The sequence below is a fragment of the Strix uralensis genome, chromosome 28 (genome assembly GCF_047716275.1).
Source record: "Strix uralensis isolate ZFMK-TIS-50842 chromosome 28, bStrUra1, whole genome shotgun sequence".
Lineage (NCBI taxonomy): Eukaryota > Metazoa > Chordata > Aves > Strigiformes > Strigidae > Strix > Strix uralensis.
The window spans coordinates 6,374,079-6,397,120 of NC_133999.1; the positions used below are offsets into that span (position 1 = coordinate 6,374,079).

The window sequence follows — 23,042 nt, forward strand, 5'->3', positions numbered from 1 at the left end:
TCCTGACATTCAAAATCCTCAGATGTGAAACTAATGGGGTGACTTTGTGCCCCAAAACCAGACCACAGGAGAAACTCATGAAGGCCTTGGTAAATTTAACTGCCTGCTCTTGAGCAAATGAGGATTCGGGGTGATGAACACAGGCCTCAGCCTCGTTAGACGCCTCTGACAAACGGCTGACAGCTCCACCATCTCCTGGAGCAACTCTTCCTTTCCTGGAGGTTTTCCAGCCAGATCCTTGCCTGGTCCAACTGTGCTTAGCACACGCCACCCTTCACGCCGGCAGCACTCAAAAAATTGGACCCAGCTCCCTGGTTGGGAGGCAGCTTCCCTCACCATCCGCAGGAGATGGCCCCAGCTCACGGCAAGCTGGGCCAAGCCGTGCCGGAGATGGCTCTCCTGGCCAAACCCGTCCTTCCCGTCGCTTCAACAGCACCACCGTGCAGCAGGGGGAGAGAATTTCCTGCACAAACACCATCGCCAAGAGACATTCCCATCCCCAGACCCACCAGGTGAAGATCGAGGACGGACCCAGCGCGTGGCGTGGGCTCACAACGATCCTCCCAGCAGCCCGGCGACAGCGCAGCTGCTCCCCGTGCCACAGTCAGCCCACCGGGATGCCGGACCACACACCGGGCCGGGGCAGGCGGTGGCACCACTGAGGAGAGGGAGGGTGAAAAAGCATCAGCTTTTAAACCCAAGGGTTTGGCACCGCGTGCACTTGGCTGCCGGGTGGTGGGGATGGTGTGGGTGGGTCTGTGTGTTCTGTCTTGTTCTATTTTTGCTCGCAATGTGTCATTTTGGGGGAGGTGAAACCTTTAACAATGCACCGTCGAGAAGCAGCCGATCTGTTTTCCACTCCTAGGAGCTGCACTGCATGGCTGCGCTGTCACCGCTCTCGGAGCCGCTTCCCCCGACGGGGTCAGACCCCAACGGCAGCAGGAGGGGGCCGGGACCCGAGGAGAGGCGGTGGTGTCACCAGGAGGTGCCACTCGAGCCAGGCTGCCCCAGGCAGATCTGGCCCTGGCGTGCAGGCTGGACGCCCGAGGGCTGAGCCACACGCCAGGCCCCATATACAGATTTCTGGGCATTTCTTATTCTGGGATTTCCAGCTCTGTGGGTTGGTGATGCACGATGAGCCGAGCGATGCGGAAACAGCGACAGAGCCATCCTCTCCTCTGCGGACACTCGGCTGAACGCGTTTCCAGCCTCAGCGCAACAGCTCCAGCACCAGCTCTGCCAAAGCAGCGCCGGACACAAACCAAGAGCAGGAAACAAACGCCGAAGGATCTGGTTTAATGTTTTATACAAGGAGAAGTAAGGCAGCTCACCGAGTTCCTCTTTACTGAGGATTTTTGGTGCGAGAACGCAAAAGTTGAGGAACAGTTACAGCAGCACGGGAGCTGCCGTCGTTCAGCCCGACGCTGCAGGCTGAGGTGGTGCAGGCGGGGGGAAAGTGCCATGGGAAGGAGTTAATATGGGCCTAATCCCAATGGAGGTTTTTTTTTTCCCACAGAAAGAAGAAAAGAAAAAAAATCCCAAGGATTTTTGGAACTACTTAAGGAAACTGATCCTCTTAGCCTGGAGCATCTCAGCTTTCCAACCCAGGATCCCTGCCCTCCCGGGAAGCAGCCTGATGGAAGTGCAGGATACTTGGGTTTTGCAGAGTCAGGCACGTCAACCCAACAGCCCGACATCCACCGCCGCCGGGCCCGGGAGCCTGCCTCAGACCGCTGAGCTCAGGGGGGCTTCTGCCCCTCGCCAGCACCGCTGCCGCCGAGGGCCGGGACAGCTGATCCTCTCCAGCCACTTGGCATTCACAGAAAGCTTTGTCCAGGGCCAGCGCTGCTGTTTGCTCTTAGTCAAGGTGAATTATTTAGGCAGCTTTGAGGAAAACGTGTCAAGCCAGTTAAGTGATGCAGATGTGGAGGCGGGTGGAGAAGAGAAACAACCTCGACAGCCGAAGCTGAGCGAGCAGGACTGGCCGAGGTCGAAGAGGACGATGTGGGGAGAAAGCTGGGCTGGTGCTGCAAGACAACCAACCCAGCATATGTGGAAGTGGGAGACCTAGACCCGTTCCCTTCTGCAAAGCTGCTCCTGGAGGTATTTATAACAGTTCTACCCCACCTGCACTCTGCCATCCACAACACAGCCCATCAGGTCCCACAAGCACATCCCAATCGCAAAAACAAGCCTCTCCCCTCCATGAGACCTTCCTCTGTTTCGAGTGGGGAAAACAGAGGGGAATGGTGTTGTACGGAGTCACCCTGACAGGGAACAGCAGAGGAAAACCACCCCAGCTTTGTATTTTAACCACTGTCAGAGGCCCCGTGCGATGCATGAAACCTTCTTCAAGCTCGAGAGGAAAGAATGGAAAGATCTCATTAAGTAATAATGATGTTCTGAGCAAGTAAGAAAAGAGAAAATCAGGCACAACGCGTCCGTGTGCCCAACCCAAATAAGCATGCAGCAAGCAGGGCCTTCCAGGGAGATGCACTGCACGCCATCAGTCCAGCCAGCATTTATTGCAATGATCAGACGTTTGGATCAAGGCTGTTGCTCCGTGACAGCAGCCGAGAGCGAGCGGCGTCCATCAACATAATTAATCCTGCGGCCCCAGCACTGCGATGACTCAAGGAGGCATCAAGAAGAGAAGCTGCTGCCGACATGCAAGCGCCTCGGGCAGGCTGCTGCGCTGCAAGGCACCCAGCACTGCAGCGGGGCTGGAGCCGAGGGCTCTTCCCCGCTGAGCTGGTTGGGAACGCCAGCCCTGGGGTGGGCTTCTCCGAGCCAGGTGCCTCTGCCGCAGCTCCTAGTGCCAGCGTCGGCAGGACCCGTGCTGTGGTGGAAGAAGGGCCCTACCTCCCACTCGCCGTGGCCTCGCCGTCTCCGCCTCGACCCAGGCGCAGCGGTCAGATCTTCCTGTAGCTCACGACCAGCGTTGCTTGGCTCAAATCATCTTGCTGGGCTTTGCAGCAAGCAGGGAGGATGATGTAGAGGAGGACAAGAGGAGCGTTCACAGTCTGTCCCCCTGAAACTGCTGCAAGATGCTCAGCTCTGCTGCTGTGGGTAGCATGGGGCTGCTGGGAACCAGGGTCATATCGGCAGCCGCTGTCATCCTGCCCTGCTCCCGCCAGGCCCCTGGCAGCTCCAGGCCTTCACACGATCATAAATCCCCTCTACCTCCTGGGAAAGCACCCTGGACCACCCCTGCATCCAGCCTTCCCAGCACTAAGCAGGCTGCACGCAGCCCACCGGGGTGGAAATCACTGCAGGAGGAGCGGGGCAAGGGCTGGCTGAGCTGGGCAGGCAGCAGGCAGAGGGCAGAGCCCTCTCCACGTTGCTCCATAAAGGCCACGTTCGCCCAACGGCACCAACACGCACGCTGGAACACAGATTTCCAGAGCTCCTGGCTCCCAGCCCCCCGACTGCCAGCACGGCCCGACGAAAACCCAAAGCCACCTCGAGCCACGGGAAGGTCTGTGCACCCTGCAGAGCTTCCATCAAGCCCCAGCTTAAGCTGAACTACAGCCAGAGAGAGAAAAACCCAGCTTTTAAGAGGAATTTGAAGAGGGTCAAACACTCCCTCTGCTCCTCAGGGTCCCAGCGCAGGTGCTGGAGCAGTCAAGCAACAGGTAGAAAAGCCAGAAGTTTAACTTCTTCAGAAAGCTGCATTTCCAAAGCTGCAGGGATTGCGTGTGTGGAAAATACCAGGTCTGTGCTCCTCCTGCAAGCAAGCTGTGAAGAAGCCTCCCCCCCCCTCCAGATTTAACATCTTTTGGCATCAAAACACCAGGACTGTTGCACTTCATCTCTCCTGGTTTTGCCCGAGAAGCGCCGAGGCAGGAGTCGTGCTTACTGCGGGCTCTTGGCACCTTCGCTGAGGTCCTGGAGGCGCCCAGTGTTTCATAAAGGCTCCCTTTGTACAGAACACTTCAGTTAATTAGGTCTCCGGCAAAGCGTTAAGCAAGCTGAATACCAAACCCTTCCCTCTCACAGCTCAGTTCACACCCGCAGTCAACAAGCCTCGGGATCCACTCGGATCCACACCGTTGCTCTCTGGCTGTCAGCGAGTTCCAGCCCCCACCGCAGCAGTGGTCTGGGGTGGGGGGGGGTGCCGGGGCTCTCCCAACCCTCAGGGTTTCTTCCAGCCCAGATGTGTTTGGGTTGCTGGGGGAGAACACTCCAAATCCAGCTGTGGAAGGTCTCCTTCACCCCCAAAGTGGACAGAAGTTCATCAGGGGTTCCCCAATGGCCTGTCACCCCAGCTTCGGGGCTCCCGAGCGCACACCTGCAATGCGCAGCCTTGGTGGTCCTGCTCTCAAAAAAAAAGAATGAAAAATGGAAGCCAATGCCTTCCCCCTCACCCCCAAAACTCAGGCACACCCCGGCCAGGCCGTGCAGCCTGGGCTCCAGCCTGTGGCACCCACCATCCTTGCCGGCAGGAAGCCTCAGAGCTCCGACTCATCACCAGGATGGGACCAACGACCAAAACCAGAGCATCAAGACGCTTTCCCCCTGTATCGCATCGTATCATCAAGCCTGGACAATGCTCTGGGGAGAAGGGGCCAAGACTCCCCTGTATGAGGTGCCCAAGGCACCACCTGCACGAGGCGACGCTTTTACTGCCCAACCCAGCGGCCAGACAGCGAATCCACCCAACCCACAGCAGCTGGAGTCCCACCAGTGCCACCACACAGGACCAAGACGCTCTGCCCCTCTCCCTGCCAGGCGAGAGGCTTGCTCTTTTCCAAGCTCACACTCTTCAGGGGAGCTTTCAGCCTTCCCTTTCGGTTTCCGAGTTATTTACGGAGCCATTCGACAGAGCCAACTTACTGACATTAGGCGAGTTTAAATGCCACCGCCAGCTCACAGGAGAGCTTCAGAGCATCGTCACCAGAGGGCTAGATTTCACTATTGCTGAGATATTTAGGTCAAGGACAGCAGGACACGCTATGGTTTGGAAAAGTCCCCTGGGATCTTTATTGTTTGCACAGAGCTTATACAACCTTGGGTTTCAGAGGTCTCCTTCGAGAGACCTACGCACAGCCAAGGCTGGATTCAATTATAGCTCCCCTGGAAAAAGGGGATAAGGCCAAAGCAATCCAACGGGATTGAACCGTGGGAGCACAGGACAAGGAGGCCTCTCAGACCCTCACGCCACTGACACGGCCTGGCCCGATCTCTCCCGACACCTGACGACACACCAGGGCCACGCCAGCCCCACGCACGCGTGACAGCTTTCCACGTTACGCTGCTTCTTCTGGTGAACAATGTGATATTAGACCAAGCAAACAGATATTGCTTTTTTAAATAAGAATCAGGCACACGCTGTCCCTCGGTCTCCAGCCCTGGGATTTTCTGCTTGTTAAGAGAAAAATTTATAGGTTTTAATTTAGTTATTTTTGGTCCCAGGACCTAATTTTGGAGCTCAGTACCTTGGTAGGGCAACCAAAGCCCTAAGCGATTCAGTGTGTGACAGGGGAACTGGCACTCCGCTGCTGATCTCAGCAACCCAACCAGAGTCCGATTCCCCATGAAAGTGCTGGAAAATTGGGCCCTGACCGATTCCTCCTCATCTGCAAAAGGCTCGTTACAGTCAAGGGCTGCACCAGACAGAGGGCTGGGGGGGATCTCATCCTCAGCTCAAGCATTTCAGCCCTTTCAAAAGATGCTTCCCAAGCAGTTGAGTTTCCACCGCTATGGGAGAAGGCTTAGGTACTAAAATAATTCTCCCAGTGGGAAGCCACGGCCTCTCTCCGTTGCAAGAAGAAAGACTCCACTTGGCAGGGAAAACTTAACTTAAAGTTTTGCTGCTTCCCTCAGTATAACCTGGACACATCCCTCCTAGAAACCAAACGTGACAGCACTGCAAGTCCAGCGCCGCAGCTCCTGAGAGCGAGACAGCCTTTGTGTTACACGACGAGCTGAGAACACGCTGCCTTTCCTCTCTTGGGCAGGTTGGAGGGAGGTCTGGCCCACACGGGGATTTTGAGCAGCAAGGCTTTCACACAGCTCGTGTTCCCAGCTGGCACGGGCTGCAGCTCCCACCTAGAAAGCTGGTCACTAGCGTTGGGAAGCACTGGGAGGGGAGGAAAAGGGTTTGAGCGATGCCCCTTGACTGTCGGGGGGGGGAACCATGTGGCTGGAGGAGGGTTTCCTGGCCCCATCGGGAGAGCGGGACAGTCCAGGAGCAAAGAAACAGAGTAGGAAGTGGAGAACCTTGATGGGTTCACACACACACACACGCAGAGCGTGGGAACGGCCCTCGCCACCCCAAGCATCAGCAAGGAACAACGGAGAATCGTGTAGGACCAGGAAGAGCAAGAAGATGCTTAAGTGAGAAACAACCAAGCAAATGAGGACTCTTCAGCCTAAAGGGGGAAACAAACATGATAGGAAAACCCCACACAGGGTGGAAAAGGGAACTGGGGAACTACTCGCTGCCTCCCCACCTGCATGGAGACAAAAGCCACGCACAGTGGTGCTGCATGGTGGAGGACCTGCTGCAGGACGCTGCCGTGGAGACCCCAGACACATGAGGGCTGAAATTCTGAGACAAAAGGAAAAAAAAATCCACCGAGAGACACAAAAGACCAAGCGCTTGTGCTGGCTCAAAAGCCTCTGAGCCGCAATTTGCTGGTGGCAGGGGGAAAACACAGAGGAAGTATCACTGCACGCTCGTTCTGTTCTTCTCCTCTTCCCCGAGCGTCTGCTGCTGATGGAGACAGGATACGGGGCCAGATGGAGCTCGGCTGTACCAGGTCAGGCCGTTCTCCGGAGGTCTGTCTGGCTCCTGCTCATGACGGGCCTTGGCCGTGCCGGGGGAATTCCCCGCGCGCAGCCCCGGGTGCCTTGCGGCACCTCTGCGCAGCTCACGCACGCAAAAGGAATCGGAACCAGGACAGACTCTCCCTTAAATATGGATCAGGATCAGCTCCGTCTTTCTGGGTCAGGCTGGAAGAACAGCACGGACTCTGCGGTGAGCTCACCAGGAGAGCCCACAGGGACAACATGGAAGGAAACCAGTTTAACTGCCTTCTGGTCTGGATGGTCCCAGACAGAGCCTGCGGAACAGGAGCATCCACAGGCTCCAATCCCTTCCCTTGCCTGTTCTCCTGGAAAAGGCTTGAGAGAAGAAAGCTTGGGATAACGCTGCCTCTGAGTCAAACAAAACCGGCCTCGAAGCCAGCAGCGTGCAACAATGCCTCCTCTCCACAGCCCTGCTTCTCCACTCAGGGTGACCAGCAACAAAATTCCCCTCGCCGGCACCCCAAGGAGAATGAAGCCGTGCCAGAAAGCCCATCCTGCAAGCACCTCACAATGTAAAAAAAAAAAACAACCATCTGGGCTTCCGGCAAAGCCAAGCCGTTGCTAAGTCGAATTAGATTCACACAGGAGCCTCATGGAAATTTCCCAGAGCACTGCTGTGTCATCTTGAGGATGCTCCCCAGTGTGCCCTACAAAGGGTTAACCCCAGGCCGCAGGGGCTCAGGGAATGGAAGCGGCCACTCTTGGGAGAGAGCTGGAGCCTCAGAGAAGTCAGCTCACCAGATTAATACATTTCAGTTCAATTTTGTTCTGCCTCTCACTGGGGACAGTGAGCTGGAAAGTACACAAGTGATTTTTGTAGGTCACTGCCGAGCCCCGCCACTTACGGGGACAGCAGAGCGGGCGGCTGGGGATCTCTTCCCCAGGTCACACATGGCAAAGGACCAGCAGGGTCTCCTTCGCAGCCTGACCAAGGCGGTGGCGGAGCCGTGAACAGTCCCCTTCTCACCAGTCCCCCCCACAGCCTCTTCCTCCCTCCCCACGCCGAAGGAGGTGAACGGTCTGGCCATGGAGGCCCCAGGGTTTCATTCTGCTCTGGCCCAGCAGCACAAGTCCCCGTGCCAGGTCCCTCGCAGCGGCCGCAAACCTTCCCCAGGGACGAGGTGCTGCTCGCCCTCCTTGGCCCGCCCGGTGCTCACCGGTGCTCCGTGTCCCGCCGGTCCCGGTTCAAGCCCTGGGTGTGCTGTGCACAGCAGGGCAGCCCAACCCGTGGCGTGTGGGTGCCACGGCTGCACCCCAGCCTGCTCCAACCCAAGCCATGGCCCCACATACACAGGGGAGCAGAGAAACCAGGCACTCCCCCAACTCCCCGCTGCCTGGGGGGAGGCAGGAGCCAGGCTGGAGTCACCTAGGGGGGAAACCATCCTTTTTTGGGGAAACTTTCAACATCTATTCACCCCACAAAGATCCTCCTCTGGGAGACATCCCCTGCCTGGCTGCTCTTTCCAGTGGGTCATTCCCTGAAGGTCCAAGACGGTCTCTAACAGAGCACCCCAAACAGCCCAGAGCTGCCCCATCCTGAGCACCCGGGACAGACACGAGGGCTGGATGGAGAAATATCTGAAGGTGGGCTATTCACCATCCTGCACAGGCTCCCAGAGCTGCTGCTACTAACCTTCTGCCACCACCTCTTGCCCGCACACGGAGTAACCCCTGGGATGGGGCTCACAGGAGAGGGGAGCGTTCCCCCCCGCCGCGTTCATACTCAGAGAAATAAAGGAGCAGAGGGGAGCCAGGAACTGGAGTCAGAACGCACAAGCCAAGCGCCCAGGCCGGGCTGCGCAGTGCCACACGTGGGCTGCCGGGCTCTATTTTAAATGCTGTGTGGCAAATATATGCAGGATGAAATCCAAGCTGGGGGAAGGGGAGGGTGCTGGGCGGCAGAGGTGTTCAAAATTAGGAGCTGAGCTCAGGCAAGGATGGCTTCTGGGAGCAGATGGGGGAAGAGCCAGAGCCGGGGCCTGCGCGAGCTGTGCAGCTGCAATGCCAGCCCCGGCTGTGCGCTCCCGGGATGAACAGCCCCGTGGTGGGGGGCACAAGGCGGGGGGCACGCTCCCCTCTGCCCTTCCAGCAAGGTGGGGAGAGCACACGGGCAACGACGGCCGGGGAAGGATGGCAAGGACACCCAGGGCAGGTGCAAGCCAGCCTAAGGAGCCGGCTTCTTCAGTGGCACGAAGGAGACCTCTGGTCCCCTCGGCACAGCTCCTGGCACGTGGGTCACCCCAAAGACACCTCAGTCCTCAGCGTGTGCGGGGCAGCCTTCCTAGCGACGAGGAACTGCACCTCCTGCCTCTCACAGGCAGGGAGGGCGAGGGACTTGGGGAGACCTAGCCGAGCCCCAGGCAGAGCAAGCCACCGAGCCCTGCTATCTCCTCGCCTGCCGGCAATCCTCCACACCCACCAAACCGCCTTGATTCCGCTCTCCCCTTCCGGATCAACCCCAAAAAAGCTGCCAGCATCTCGCTGCACTTCGCAGAGATGATCACGAACAGCGCCCCAGCACCCGGGCGCACAGCGAGGCTCTGATGGGAGCTGGCAGATCTGGGATGGTACCTGCCCTACATTTATGGAGCAGTCAGGTTGACAGAATGAGCGAGTTTTTATATAGATTTTGGTGGCAGCGGTTTTCTTCACTGGCAGCAGGGGGTGGGGGTGGGGGGAAAAAAAGGGAGATGGAAAATATTTTCGTTTAAGCTCTTTTCTGCATTCTTGCTGCTGGAGCTGCGCATTATTCATGCGCCCCTCGTAACCAGGCTGGTGGCTCTGGGTTTTGCTCAGAAGGGGCTGTGCAGAATTAAGTAGCCGGTTCAATTATTAATAGTCTGTCGGGGGGTGCTCAGGATGCCTGCTCCTGGTCCCCGCTGCCTTTTGGGGGGCTCCAGTGCCCCCCAGAGGCACAGAAACCAACTACAGCCGTTTAACAAACCTGTTGGCCGCTCTGCCCTACTTGGAGCCCACAGACACCCTGTTCTTCTGGCCTCGAAAGCAGCTGCAAAGGCTGCGAAGCCTCGTTGGACGGGTCCTCCTGTGCCCGGGCTCACCCAGCACACACCCAAACTGGGCAGGCACCAAGGTGACCATGGGGTTTTACCCCACCAGCGCTTGGGGCAGCAGGAGCAGGCGCAGGCAGGAAGAGGGAGAGAAGCCAGCCAGGCAGGGCAGAAGCTGCAGGCGCATGTGTATCCAGCTGGAGGCACCTTTTTTTCATGGCTAGACTGGTGGGAGAGCTGCCACGCAGGGCTTTGCGTTGCATACCACGTCTGCAGGCTGCAAAACAGCATCCGAGCGTCTGAAGTCTGTCAGGGGCCACTCTCCAGCTGGGCCAGGACAAATGCTCAGAGGGTGGAAGACGCAAGGGCTGGGCTCTGCACCCAGCCGAGCACGCGAGATCAGCTCCCCCCACCTGCGGCAGGAGCTGTCCCCGTCAGACACGTCCTGCCCCCGCGCCAGCGCTCAGCTTCCTTCCTAATCCCTCCAGTTTCCTTCCCGCAGCCTTGACATCTGTTTTCAGGCAACTAAATACCACTCGCAACAGCTGCTGCCCCCACAACAAAAGGCCCAAGTCGAAATTTCAGCTGGCAGAAAGCAACAAATGTGGACTGCAAGGGGGCACGAGCAGCCAGCACTCGGGCCAGCCCCAGCTCCCTCCTGCTCGTGGCTTCGCAGGCGGCTCCAGCCTCTCCCTCTCCTTTCTGTGTAGGATAAAGCCGGGATAGAAACACCCGGGTCAGCACCACGGCCACGCAGCCCGGCCACAGAGACCTGCCCGCTCTAACGAGGCTTTTTTTGGCTTGTTAATTTTGCGCTGGAAGAGGTGTCAGACTGACAGCCCTGGGGACAATCTTTCTTTCACAGGACAGCTCCGGCACCGGCAGCAGAACGTGGCTTTTCAGGTGATTTCATTTTTGGCTTCTGGCTTATTTTTATCCTGCGGGATGTGTGTCAGACTGGTTGAGTTAAGCATGAGTCCTTCTCCTTCTCCCCACTGGATTAAGTTACTTGGCAGGCACTTTGCCTTCCCCTTCCACCAACAGCTGCCACGCTCGGGCCCTCCCCTCTACCACTGCCTCGAGCTGAGGCTGCAGGCTCAGACTCTGACACAGTTCTGCCACGTATCATTCCACTGCCCCCAAGATTTTGATCCTCAGACCATCCCTTCCACATGCCAAAGGCCGACAGTCCCCAAAGTCCAAACCCTGAGTCCTCTCTGCCCCTGTCCAGGACTTGGGGCTCTCCCAGCAAAGCCCACGTCCCTCCAGCAGCTTGCTCTCCCCTCTGATGTGTCTAAAACTGCCCTGGGGGACAGGGGTCACCACCCCAAGTTGTTCTCCTTGCTAAGCACCCGTGGGACAGCGGGGACAGACTGCAGCAAAGCCCCACATATGACCAGGAAAGCAGCAGTGAGTGGGTGGGGGGCAGCATGGCCATCACGTGGGGCTCTGACCGTGAGAGACACCGGGGAAGGAAGGAGGAGACTGCGGTCTGCCACGGCCTGCTCGCGGCATCGCTACGCCAGGGGAGGCAAAGCACTGACTTAGGCAGTGAGGAGACATGGGAGCTTGAAATAAAACGGCATGTGAGGCCCTGAGCGAGGGCTGGGCAGCTTTGCCTCGGCTCGGGGGTCAAGGTGATGTCCAGGGAAGGACGAGTGAACCCGGCACAGGACCCTGCGCTCAGGTAAGTCGTTCATCAAGGCCATGCTGGCCCGCTGGAGCTCACCTCCCACTGCTCAGCAGACAAGAGTCGAGCTGGAAGAGTCACAGATACCCTGGAAGGACCTTGAAACAAGGACATTTTTGTAGAAACCACAGATGCTTAGCCCTGCTAAAGAACACAGCTAAAGAGAAAACTCTCTGCAGCACCTGATTGATCTTCAAAGTTGGCCCTGCTCTGAGCAAAAGGTTGGGCCAGAGACCTCTGAAGGTCTCCAAGTCATTTTTTGCTGCACAAATCTGATGCTGCGGCTGGCCTCGCACGCCTGCACCGCCTCACAGGCATTGCGGGTATCTGTGCAAGCTCCTAGCCAACTACCAGCATGTCTCACAGCACACCAGGGGAGTACGACACTGAATTGCTGTGAGAAAAGGGTTACAGGACGGTGCCAGGGTTTCCCAAACAGACAGGACCGTCAGCCCAGCTTCGCTACGGTGAGCGCTGGAAAAGGGACACAGCTGAGTGCAGCCAGCACAGGGAGGAGCTGCACAGCCCAGCCCAGCTCTGCGGGGCTGTGTCCAGGGATGTGCCACCTTCCCTGCTCAGAGCAGAGGGCGAGACACCAAACCATCCACAGGGGAACAAACCCCTGCCCTCCTCTGGGGAATTACATGATGTTTCCAGCCACGGGAGCCCGCAAGGGAAATCCTCACAGCCTCCCGCAGGGCTGAGTGCCCGCAGAGGAGGGCCACCCCTCCCGAAAAGGGCCATACAGCAGGACAGGGAACACCACCTCTGTGTTTTTGCCTCCCCCCTGCCAGGAGCACGAAGAAAGTAAGAGACCCTTACGTGGGCAGTTCTGCTGGCCGGGGCTCTGCTGGGGCAGCGGCCCCTGGGGGCTCCACCGACACAGGACTGGGCACCGCGTCCTGGGCTACAGCCACATCCTGCGTCCCCACAGCTCCCCCGGCATCTGGCACTGGGACGGGCTCTGCTGTTGTCTCTACCTCAACCTCCTGAGCTGCAGGGGACAGTTTCACCCTCTCAGCAGCTGCAGCAGCCTCCTCCTCCTCCTCCTTCTTGCGAAGCTTCGCCTCCAGCTCTCGGCGCCTCTTCTCGTCATCCTGACGAGCCATCCGCTCAAAGACTTTGAAGGCCTGAAAGATAAAAAGCAAATCAAGTGGGTCACCAAGCCACCATGCTCTGCCTGAGAAGCCAGGGGAGAAGGAGAGGAGAAGCATCGCACGCTTGGGGCACTTATTACTGTCCCTCCCTCCATCTCTGGATACCACACAGCCCCCACGGCCTACACCGAGGTGCTTCAGTCACCAACAAAACCAGCTGACAACTATTTCAAAAGTCACACGGCCACGTTCAACACGCCTCAGGAGAAAGCCTGAGATCCTGGGAGCTGTTTTGAAATAGTTTCTTGCGTCGTGTTCTGGCAGCTGAACTCACATCAGCCTGGGATGATGCCTGGTAACTCCAGGGAAAAGGAGAGCAACGAGCTCTGACTCCTGGCTGGGAAGGGGGCTCCGAGCGAGCCGTCGCCCCTCCAGCCTCCCCCCACCCTGCGTTCCAGCGTTCACGAGAGGCTGTTTGCAAGCCCAAAGCTCAGACCAAACCTCCGAGGCACAAACAGGATGAGCTGCCCCAGGAGAAGCTGGGGAACAGCTTACTTAGTGCCGGCTGAGCCCAAACAGACTTGAAGCTCTTTTAGACAGCGCAGGCGAAGGAGCAGAGTGACCTCATGTGGGGTTTTGAGCCAGAACTGACTGATCCTGGCCAAAAACATGCACTTGCTCAGAGAAAAGCCATCCCTCCCCACCCCAAGAGGTGCTGCAGGTGAGAAGGTCGCTGCCCAAGTCAGGGCCAGCAGGAGAAGATGTAATCCCACCCTGCAGTTTGCTTCTAGCCCTGCCTGTCTAGTGCAGGCTGGAGGTTAAAAGTTAAACCCACAACTGCGGGACGCAGCTGAGGGAAGCGCGGCAGTCGGGGACCTGCGCCTGCTCCCTGAAGGAGCTGAAGCTTCTCCCACCCAAATGCCAGGCCATTTGTCACTGCAAACACGTTCTGGAAAGTGAGCAAGCGTCAGACGCAGCCCTCCTTCACTTCCCAGGAATATTTCAGAGTCAGCTTCAGTGCTTCCAGTGGGAGACTGATGCTAGGCTGCACACCCAGCCTGCAGCGCCGCTTGACTCGAGTCTTTCACTGGGTACAGGAGGCGTAAGACAAAGGGACGCGGTGCCAGGAGGGCTCTCTGGTAGTGCTTGCTCGTGCCCCTCACCCCAGGCTTCTTCCCCAGGCAGGGACCAGCCCATGGGATGAGGACGCAGGAGAGGTGAGTGCTGGGCATCGTCCCTGCTCTGTTTGCTTCTTTCTTTGCAATCACTTTTACTCCACGCGAAGCCACAGCATCCTCCCCAGCCAACACCCAAGCTCAAGCCAGCCCCGCACGGACTGTGCAGAGTGACACCTCGAAACTGCGTCCTTCCCCCGGGCTGCAGCCAAGTCAGGAGGGGTGACAATTCCCTTCCAAATTGGCCCCCAACACTCTGGGTCCCTGTGGCTGCAGCCACAAGGCTCCCCTGGCCAACACCTTTCTGGGGAACGAACACTGCGGCCACAGAGCTGCGGCTCCCTCCTTGTGCTCAGGCCCAGGGGGACACGAGACAGGTCTCCCACCATCACTGCCCCACTGCCAAGTGGTCTGGGCTCTGCACTCTCCCCTCTGCAGCCTGAGACCCCCCTGGGCTCCCCACTCATCCACAGAGCCCAGTGCGCTCCCGTGGCAGGGGCTAACCCGGGGACCCGGGGGCTGAGGGGTGATGACGACCACCGCAGGGATCTCCTGTCAGCCTGCCTGCGTCACCCCCCTGCCTTACGCACCTGGGAAGGAAAACTCACCCGGTCTGAGCAGATGAACACCCCAAATCCAGTCTTACCTAGTTTTATGAGCTTGTTTCCTCGCTGCTAATAAAAATTAATGACAGCCCGGAACAGCCCTGAGTCAGAGACCTCCAGCACTGCCCCAACACCAAGCTGAGCCCAGCCAGGCGGCAAAAACAGTAGGTCAGGGCTTTTGCCACCTCACCCAGGATTGAGGCGAGCCTGCTGCTGGCCACGAGCTCCTGCTGAGCAGAGCCCAAACCAGCTCCCCACATGACTCTCAGGGTCTCCACACGCCTCCGGCTGCTCTACAGGTTCCCTGCTCCCACGGCTCACGGTGGCAGCTCCCCATGAGCCCACCCTGCCCCCTGTGCCGGGGCTCGGCCAGGGCCAAGCTCCGAGAGGGCTATCGTACCCCGGCTCTTCCCAGGAGAGTCTCGCGGTCCCCGCCTGCCCCCGGGGCTCTGCATCCTCTCACAAGGGTGATGCTTCCCATCCTCCCCCCGCGCCCGGCCTGCCAGGACACCTCTCCCACCTCCTTCTCCACCCCTGCGGGCAGGCTCGGTAACCGGGATCCCCGTTCCCGGTCTCCCCCACCCTGCCTGGATCCCCACCACAGCGCAGACCCGGCCGGCCCGCTGGCAGACACCTGCCCAGCCCCGGGGGGACGCGGCCCGCTCGGCTCGGAGGAGAAAAACACGGCTGGTGAGGCCCAGCGACGGGGACAGCACCGGCCACCGCGGCCTCCGCCTCCCACACGACGGCCAGCACGGCCGGGCCTCGTCACCTCCACAGCCCGCCGAGGAGCAGCGGCCCCGGGAGGCCCCTCAGGGCCGGGAGCGCGCAGCGGGCCCGGGCGCCCCGCCGGTACCTGGAGGGCCATGGCCTGCGCCGCGCCGGGCGGGAAGCCCAGGCGGTCCCCGGGCCGCAGGAGGAGGCGGTAGAAGTCAGTCTTGCGGTAGAGGAAGCCGAAGAGGACGCGCAGGAACTCCTCCACGTTCCCGACGTGCTGCAGGATCCCCAGCAGCGCCTGGTCGTACATATCGGTGAGCGCGGCCGCGGCCTCCATGGCGGCTCCGGGCCCGCTGTCACGGCAACCGCGCCCGGCCGCGCTTCCGGTCCGCGCCGCGCCGTCCCCCGCACTTCCGGTCCGGCCCCGCCCCCCGCCCGCGCCACGGCCCGCCCGGAACCCGCCCCCGGCCGCGACGTTCCGGCCGCCCCGCCGCCCCCCCGGCGCCACGCTGGGGATCCCAGGGGACCGCCAGCCCCGCGATGGGACCAGTGCCCCCCCCAGCTCACTTCAATACCCAGGGGATCCCCCGACCCCCCAGTAGCACCCATGGGGGCCCCTGTCCCCTTCCACCACCCAGGGGGCGCCCAGCCCCCCGATGGCACCAGTGCCCCCCCCAGCTCACTTCAATACCCAGGGGACTCCCAGACCCCAGTGGCACCAGTGCCCCCCCCTGCTGTGCTGCAGTACCCTGGGGACCCCCAGTCACCCAAGAGTGGCAGTGGGACCCCTGCCCCACTGCAGCCAGCTGGGGGGGGACACGGGGACAATTCTTGGCCTCACTGTGGGTGGTCCCGGCACAGAGCCCCCATGGGGTACAGCACCCCACCAGCCCATGTGCCGTGGGGAGCCCCGGCAGCAGGTTTGGCTCCACGGTCACCCCGCCGTTACCCCACAGGAGGGAACCTCACCTCCACACCCAGCCTGGCGTGACCATGACCTCTGTGGGTGCAGGGGTCCTGCCCCCCTAGGACCATGAGGGTGCCCCGTGGGGGGTGGCAAGCACACACATCCCCCTCCCCCCCCAGATCTGGGGGCAATGGGGTCCTTCAGGCCCTTGCGGGTGAGCAGCTCCCCTGGCTTGAGCCCTGCGCCCCAGCACAGTCACTGGTGTCCCCCCCACCCTGCTCTATGCTGCCCCCAGTCACCATCCCCCCACAGCACCATCCTCACCTTCGGCCCCACGCCCATGTCCTCGCACACCCCCATGTCCCCAGCTGCCCCCCTCCTGTGTCCCCATTCCCCCATGTCCCCAAGTCCCCTGTCATGGTCTGTTCGGATCTCTCAAATTTACAGGACAACATACTCTGTAAATTAAGCTTTAATTTACGAGCTCATCAGGAAAGAAGCCAAAGATGCAAACAAGGGCTCTATCTCCTCTGCACAGGCTTGTCTGACACATAAATTCACTAATTCAGCATTTCTGTCATGCGTTTCTCACCCACAAGTTCTCTAATTCATAATTTGTAACTTATAACTTGTAACTCCTGCTCCTATGAGGTGGGAGAGGGTGAGAGTGCCCGTCCCTCCTCCCCCGTCCCAGCGTGGGCCTCCTCTGCGTTGCGCTGGGGAGCGGGGGAGCCTCAGCACCCCAAGTGCTGCTGGATCCCCATCCAGCGATTTCTGGGTGCGGTTGGACGGTTGGTTTGCTTCATCGGGACAGCAGGTTCTGCAGACGCTGCTGGACAATCGACACGGAAGGATGTTGGTTGTCAGGGAACCTTCAGGGGATCCTCTGGGCCACCCTTCAGGGGACCCCCAGGGGTGCAGCAAGGGGGACATTGCCACCCCGCTCCAGGAGGGATTGGCGTCCCCCAGCATCGCTGCTCCCACTCGGTCCTCGGAGCAGTCGCCCTCTGTCCCATACTGCGAGAAGTCGGGGAGCTGGCTGAGGAAGCGGTGCTGTTGGGGGTGTCAGGGACATCGGGGACGGTGTCCTTGCCGTCTGTGGTGTGAAGCCAGGCGAGCGTGTTGTGGACATTGTGATGTCCGTGGTGAACGACTGCTGGTCCTGCACCCGCAGGTTGTCCTCTGTCAGCTCAGGAAAGCTTCTGCCGGCTTCTGGGTGCTGCTGGGGAGGGTGTGGAGCACAGGGGGGCCCTGCACCCAGTGCTGAGCTGGGGGGTGGTGGGGTGACAGGGAGCCAGTGTGGGCAGAACAAGGGATCCCTCTGGACCACGGCCCCCGGCCCCATCGGGGCCCCGACAGCACGGCCGGGGCGGTGAAGCTCACACCAGGCACCTCCAACACCGTCAGCAGCCGGAGAGGGAACCTCTGTTGGGGGAAGTGAAGGGGGTGACGGGGTGAGATATCGGGGGGCAGAGCTGGCTGGGGTGTCACCCGCAGGGCAGGAGCCCCAGGAGGGGCAGGAGCCTGCTGCTGTACCGGTCACGGCGGGTGGGCAGGGTGGGGTTTTGGGGGGCAAACAGCGTTCTGGGGGGTCCCTCCCCACAGCAGTCGCTCTGCCAGCACCGCTTCAGCCAGAGCCTTGCGAGGCTTCGAGTCTTCACACCACAGCCACCTCCCGCCCCAGTGATTTCCCAGCCTGCCGCTGATTTCCCCTCCCGAATGCCCGTTTCGCACCCCCCGGCCGCTCTCCCGTGTCCCGGGCCGGTTCCGCTCTCCCCGGGGTGGTTCCGGTGTCCCGGGGCTCGCGGGCCCGGCGCTGCCGCCGCGGGGCGCTGTCCGCTCCCGGCCGCCAGGGGGCGCTCTCCCTCCAGCCGCCGCGCTGGGGGCGGGGCCTCCCCGGCGGGGGCGCGGGAACGCGGCAGCGGCAGCGGCTTTTGGCGGGCTCGGGGCGGCGCCATCATGGCGGGCGGCGGGCGCTGTGCCGGCCCGGGGCGGCCCCGTGCTCAGTGCTGAGGCGCCGGGTGCGTTGTTCCTGTCCGATGTTCTCCCCTTTCTGCCACCGGGCAGGGCCTCAGCTCCACAGCACGAGGGCTCTGGGCTCCCTCCACCACCTCACCCGCACCCCAGAGCCCGGGGTGGTGGGAAGAGCCCTCAGCTGTCCTGAGACGGGCAAGGACGAGCCGCTGTGCTGCACAGAACTGACTGCAGCTCTCCCTGCCGGTGTCTGCTCTGCCTCCTGCTGGCAGGGGCAGCCTCTGCCTGCTCTTTTCTGTCAAAGCTGCGCCCTGTGTTGTGTCTCCCTGCCCGTGCAGAGGTCTCAGGTACCCAAAGGCCTCAGAAATGGCCTCAGGAACCTCTGCCCGGGTGCCCCTTCCCACTCCTCAGCTGAGGCTCTGGCTGTCCCTGCCCTCGCCTTTGGATCCCGGTGTCAGTGCAGCTCTGGGGCTGCACAACCCTGACTCCTTCCTGCCTCGGGTCTCCCTGTGAGCACGCGGCCCCCCAGCTGCACCCCCCATCTGGGATACGTGGGGGTGGAGACCTGCTGCTGCTTGGGCACGGCCTCTCACCTGCTTGTCTGGTGTGGAAGAAAGTTGATCGAGTGACCTGTGTGAAAAGAGGAGAAACCTTTGGAGAAATGTCCAAAGAAAGATGCAAGTTGCACAGAGTTCATCCAAAAAAGCTCTGCCTGGTTGGGTTTATTGTAAGATGGGAAGCGAGTGGTGGGGAGAACGTGGGGTCCTGTGGGCTGAAGGTTTTTGCAGAAAGGCCCAGCCTTGCTCAGCAGCCCTGTGTCTCAAATTCTCTCTCCTCTGTGGTTCGTCCTCCCTGTCAGGGTCTTAGAGGGCACCCACAGGCCTTGGTGGCCCCGGCCAGCCCCGCCTGGGGCCTCCCCCACAGCCTGCCCATGGGCTCGGCGCTTGCGGCATCAGCCACGCTGGGGCCTTCGGTCCTTGCAGCTGTGCCTGGCTCTGGCCCCACCGTGGGCCACTGGGAATTGTCTCCAGGCTTTTCTCTGCCCCATCTCCCTCATCTCTCACTGCTCGCTATGACACAATAGTGACAAAGGGCGAGATCACGTACATGTCCCACTCTCTGATGGACTTTGCAAACAGGGATTTTGGTTTTCTGTCTGCCTCGATGAGTCAGGACTGGCCTCTCTTTGCATCGCCTGCAATGACGGTCTCCCACAGATCCCCCAGCTGACAGTGACTTGAAGCACAGTGTGGTGTCACTGTGCTGAGCTGGGGGCTGCAGGGGCTTTGCTGTGGGGGCGCAGTGTGGAAGGAGGAGACGGGGATGAGGGGGACAAGCGGTGCTGCCAGTTCTCCGCCTGCAGGACACGCAGGTGGCCCAGGATGACCAGAGCGGTTCAGCTTCTGCCCTAGTGCCTGGAAAGGAGCAAAGAGTTTGAAAGCTGAGCACCGCTTCCGGCTGCAAGCCTGTCCCAGTGCTGGTGGCAGCTCTGGAGGGAGACGTGAAGTGGCACGGGACAGAGGAGGTCGACATCCATCCAGCGCAGACCCGCTGAGACAGAGCCAGGATGAACAGGCAGCACTGGTCAGCGATAGCTGCCCAGGGTGCAGCCAGGCCAGGGGAGGAGGGTCCCTGCCTGGCCTGCAGCTCCCTCCCTCGCCATTCTCGGGGTGATTTGGGGTTATTTTGGTGCAGCAGTGAGGCAAAGCTGGGCTGCGGAGCTGAGCAGGGTGGGACCTGAGGAAGGGTGTGATTGTCTTGAGGCTTTGAAGGGCTTTGCAGCGAGCCCTGTCCCCGCCAGAGGGGCCGCTACAGGTGGTGTTCGAGACAAAGGCGTTGCAGGCCTTGTGGTGTGTGTCCGTCCCCCACCGTGTGGCCCCGAGGTCTGTCCTCATCCCAGGGGCTCCTGGGACCGTGTCCGTGAGTCCTGCAGAAGCCGTCTGTGCTGAGTCCCCGCCAAAGGGCTGCTTCACCCAGGGAAGGGGCCAAGGGGAGCCCCCGCAGCCATGGGCTGCCCCGCTGGCGCTGACTCGGCCCTGGGGGTGCCTGGGTGACGTTTGGGGCTCAGAGGGGCTTTTGGGGCTCTTGGGTGCCATATCCTGGTGCCCCCCGGGCTCCCTCCCCCTCCCACAGAGGCACAGAACGGTTGTGGTGAAAGGGTTTTTAATGGAAAAAAAACAAGAAGAAAAAAAACAAGAGGAAAGAAAGGGCTCCTGCAAGCTCTTGGCTTCTCATAGCAGGCTCCGGCCCGGCCCAGACCCACCCCCTCCGCGCCGCACCCCCGCTCTCCATCTCTTCCCTGCGGTGGGTCTAATCCCCCCCTGCGAGCCCGGTGCCGCCTGCTCGCTGGGTGCATTTGGGCAGGTGCTCCTGCGCTTCTGGCCCCGCTTTTCCAGGCTTGGCCCAGTGCTGGCGTCCGCCCTGCCAGGCTGGAAGATGACAGGCTGGAGCGGTGGCCGGTGCCTCTGGGCGTCCCAGCACAGGTCCTGGGGCCCCATCCCGATGGTGTCGAAGAGCTGCAGGCTGAGGCTGGCATCCTCGCTGCTCTCCGGGAGGCTGTAGTTGGGTGTGAGCAGCTCCTGGGGCAGCTCAAGCGAGTGGATGTCGCGGTCGGGGGTGGCTCTGGCAGTGCCACCAGGGTCCCCGGGCGTGGGGCCACTGCTGGGATCGTGGTGGCTAGTGAGGGAGCAGCGCAGCAGCATCTGGCGCAGCAGTGCGGTGTCACCTGGCCGGTGCCCAGCAGCTCGGCGGCGGGGAGCAGCCCAGGGGCTGAGGAGGACATCGCTGCGCAGGGGGCTGTTGGTGCCCAGCGGTGCCCCCGCGGGGGTGGCCGTGTTGGAGAGGCTGAGCTGTGCCAGGTGCCTCTCCATGCACTGGTAGCCGGGGAAGGCCGGCAGCCGCCTTGGAGGGGCTGGGGCGTCCGCTCTCCCCCGAGAGGTGTGTGGTTGGCCCTGGGGGGTGCCAGGGGCTGCCCAGGCCGGGGGGGTCCCGCAGTCACCGGCACCCCACAGGACAGCCCCCGGCAGAGAAGCGGCGCCTTGGCCAAGCGTGGCCGTGGCTGTTGGAGGCAGGTTGATGCCCATCTGCCGGCTGCGGGAGAGTGGCGGGGGAAAGGCAGAGCCACCTGGAGCCCTCTGGAGCCCTGTGTGGGGGAGAAGAGCCATGCTGAGCCAGGGGCACCCACCCTGAGGGGCACCCGCCGAGCCAGCCCCCATTGCCAGCGTGCCCCGGCTCTGCGCCAGGCCCATGGGAGCTTGTGGCCGGGGTGTCGGAGGAGGGAGGCTACTCACTGCGAGGAGGGGAGCTGGGCAAGCTGGCCGTATCTGCTGGGGGTGCCATCCTTGCCAGGGTGCCCCCACCCGCCGGGGGAAGTGCTGCTCCTGCCCGGGCAGTGGGCACAGGTTGGCCAAACCTGAGCAAGAGACAGGAGCGATGGCCGGCGGTCACCTCCGCTCCTTCCCTGCAGAGCGTCCCCGGGCTGCCGGAGTCGGGGTCGGTCCCTACCTCGGTGGAGCAGGTTTTGGGGAGCCTTTGGGGAGGCTGAAGCAGGAGATGCCGGGGTCCTCACAGTGGGAGCTGCAGCGGTGGCAGCACCAGAGACGTTCTGTCCGTTGGTTGCTGGGGACTCTTGGGGGTTGCCAGCTGTGGCCTTCTGCTTGGGGGTCGCCCCGCCCGGAGGGAATGTTGGGGCTCCCTGGGTTACGCCCCGTCCCCAGCAACCTCCCCAGCTCCTCCCGGGGAGGGAAAGGGTTAAAAGGGGCCTGTGGGTGCAGGTGCCTTGGGCTGGAAGCCTTGGTCGGTTCCCAGAGCTGGGACAGCCTTGGGATCAGGGGGACTTGGTGGCCGGAGCCCCAGGCCTGGAGTGCCGGGATGGAGGGGGCAGGCGAGGGGCAGGGCGGGGGCTGGCACTAGCCCTAAGGGAGAGGCGTGATGGTGCAGGCCTGAGAGTCAGCGAGGATGAGGAGGTGGTTGGGAGCCTCTGGGGGAGGATGAGGGGGATGGCAAAGCAAGCGGATGCTGTCGTGGGTGTCTGCTAGCGCTGGCCCAGCCAGGACGCCAGCACTGCGGAGCTCTTCTGCAGGCGATGGGGAGCGATTTCTCGAGCGGTAGCCCGTGTTCTTCTGGGAGGTTTGGGCTTCCCGGAGCCCAGCTGGGACTACCATCCTGCTGTGGCGAGCAGGTCTGGGGAAGTGCTGACGGGTTTTGGAGAGAACTTCTTGCCACAAGTGCTCAGGGATCCGACTCAGAAGGACGAGGAGTCCTCACGTCCAACGTGGATATGGTCGTCCTGCACTTACATTTCAGTTTGCAGCACCCAAAATCAACTGATATTCCTGTTTCTTGTCCTCAGTCGCTACAGCCCAAACATCTGTGTCTACAGGGCCTCCCTCTCCATGCCAGGGAAGGTGTTTTAAGATTTGTTCTTACTTCTCATTATCCTACTCTGTCAGTAATTTGCAATAAATTTAATTAATTCCCTCAAGTTGAGCCTGGTTTGCCTGTGACTGTTGTTGGGGGGTGATATCCCTGTTCTCATCTTGACCCGTGAGCCTTTCGTTGTATTTCCTCTCCCCTGTCCAGTTGAGGAGGGGGGTGATGGAGCAGCTGGCTGGTACCTACCACACACCACTACCAGAGCAAAAAGAGGAAAAGAACGACCCACCCTGTGTGTTCCCCTCCCTCCCTGCACCAGCCCTCTGGAAAAGGCTCAAAGCAATGAATTTCTGATTAAGACTAAAATGTGATGCAGGAAAGTTCTGCTTGTGTTTGTTTCTCAGGGACTCCTCAACTTTTCCCTCGGCCTCTTTGTCTGTCTCGAGAAGGGTAAAACGCTCCCTGAGGGCAAAGTCAAAGCCCTCAGCGGGCACTCGGGCAAGGTGAGATCAGGGGAATTCGACCCAAAGGGCTCAGAGACACCATCTAGGGAGGGTGACATCGCCGGTTTAGGGTGAAGACACCCGGACTTCACCTCCCAGCCATGCTCTGGAAGGAGCCGACACCCTGAAGAGGACCACGTACTTCTGCCCTCAGCCACCGAAGCCCCTCACTCTATTTT

At 60.8% G+C, this 23,042-nt stretch overlaps 1 protein-coding gene across 1 annotated transcript in view; it reads right to left on the reverse strand.

Moving 5' to 3' along the window:
- NUDCD3 (NudC domain containing 3) overlaps nt 1-15,505 on the reverse strand; it is a 33,205-nt gene extending 17,700 nt beyond the window's left edge. Inside the window, exons 1-2 of the mRNA XM_074852043.1 lie at nt 15,245-15,505; nt 12,334-12,641 (exon numbers count right to left, since the gene is read on the reverse strand). Of these exons, the coding sequence (XP_074708144.1) occupies nt 12,334-12,641; nt 15,245-15,442 (506 nt within the window). The 5' untranslated portion in view covers nt 15,443-15,505. The remainder of the gene's footprint in view (nt 1-12,333; nt 12,642-15,244) is intronic.
- Nucleotides 15,506-23,042: the final 7,537 nt, after the last annotated feature.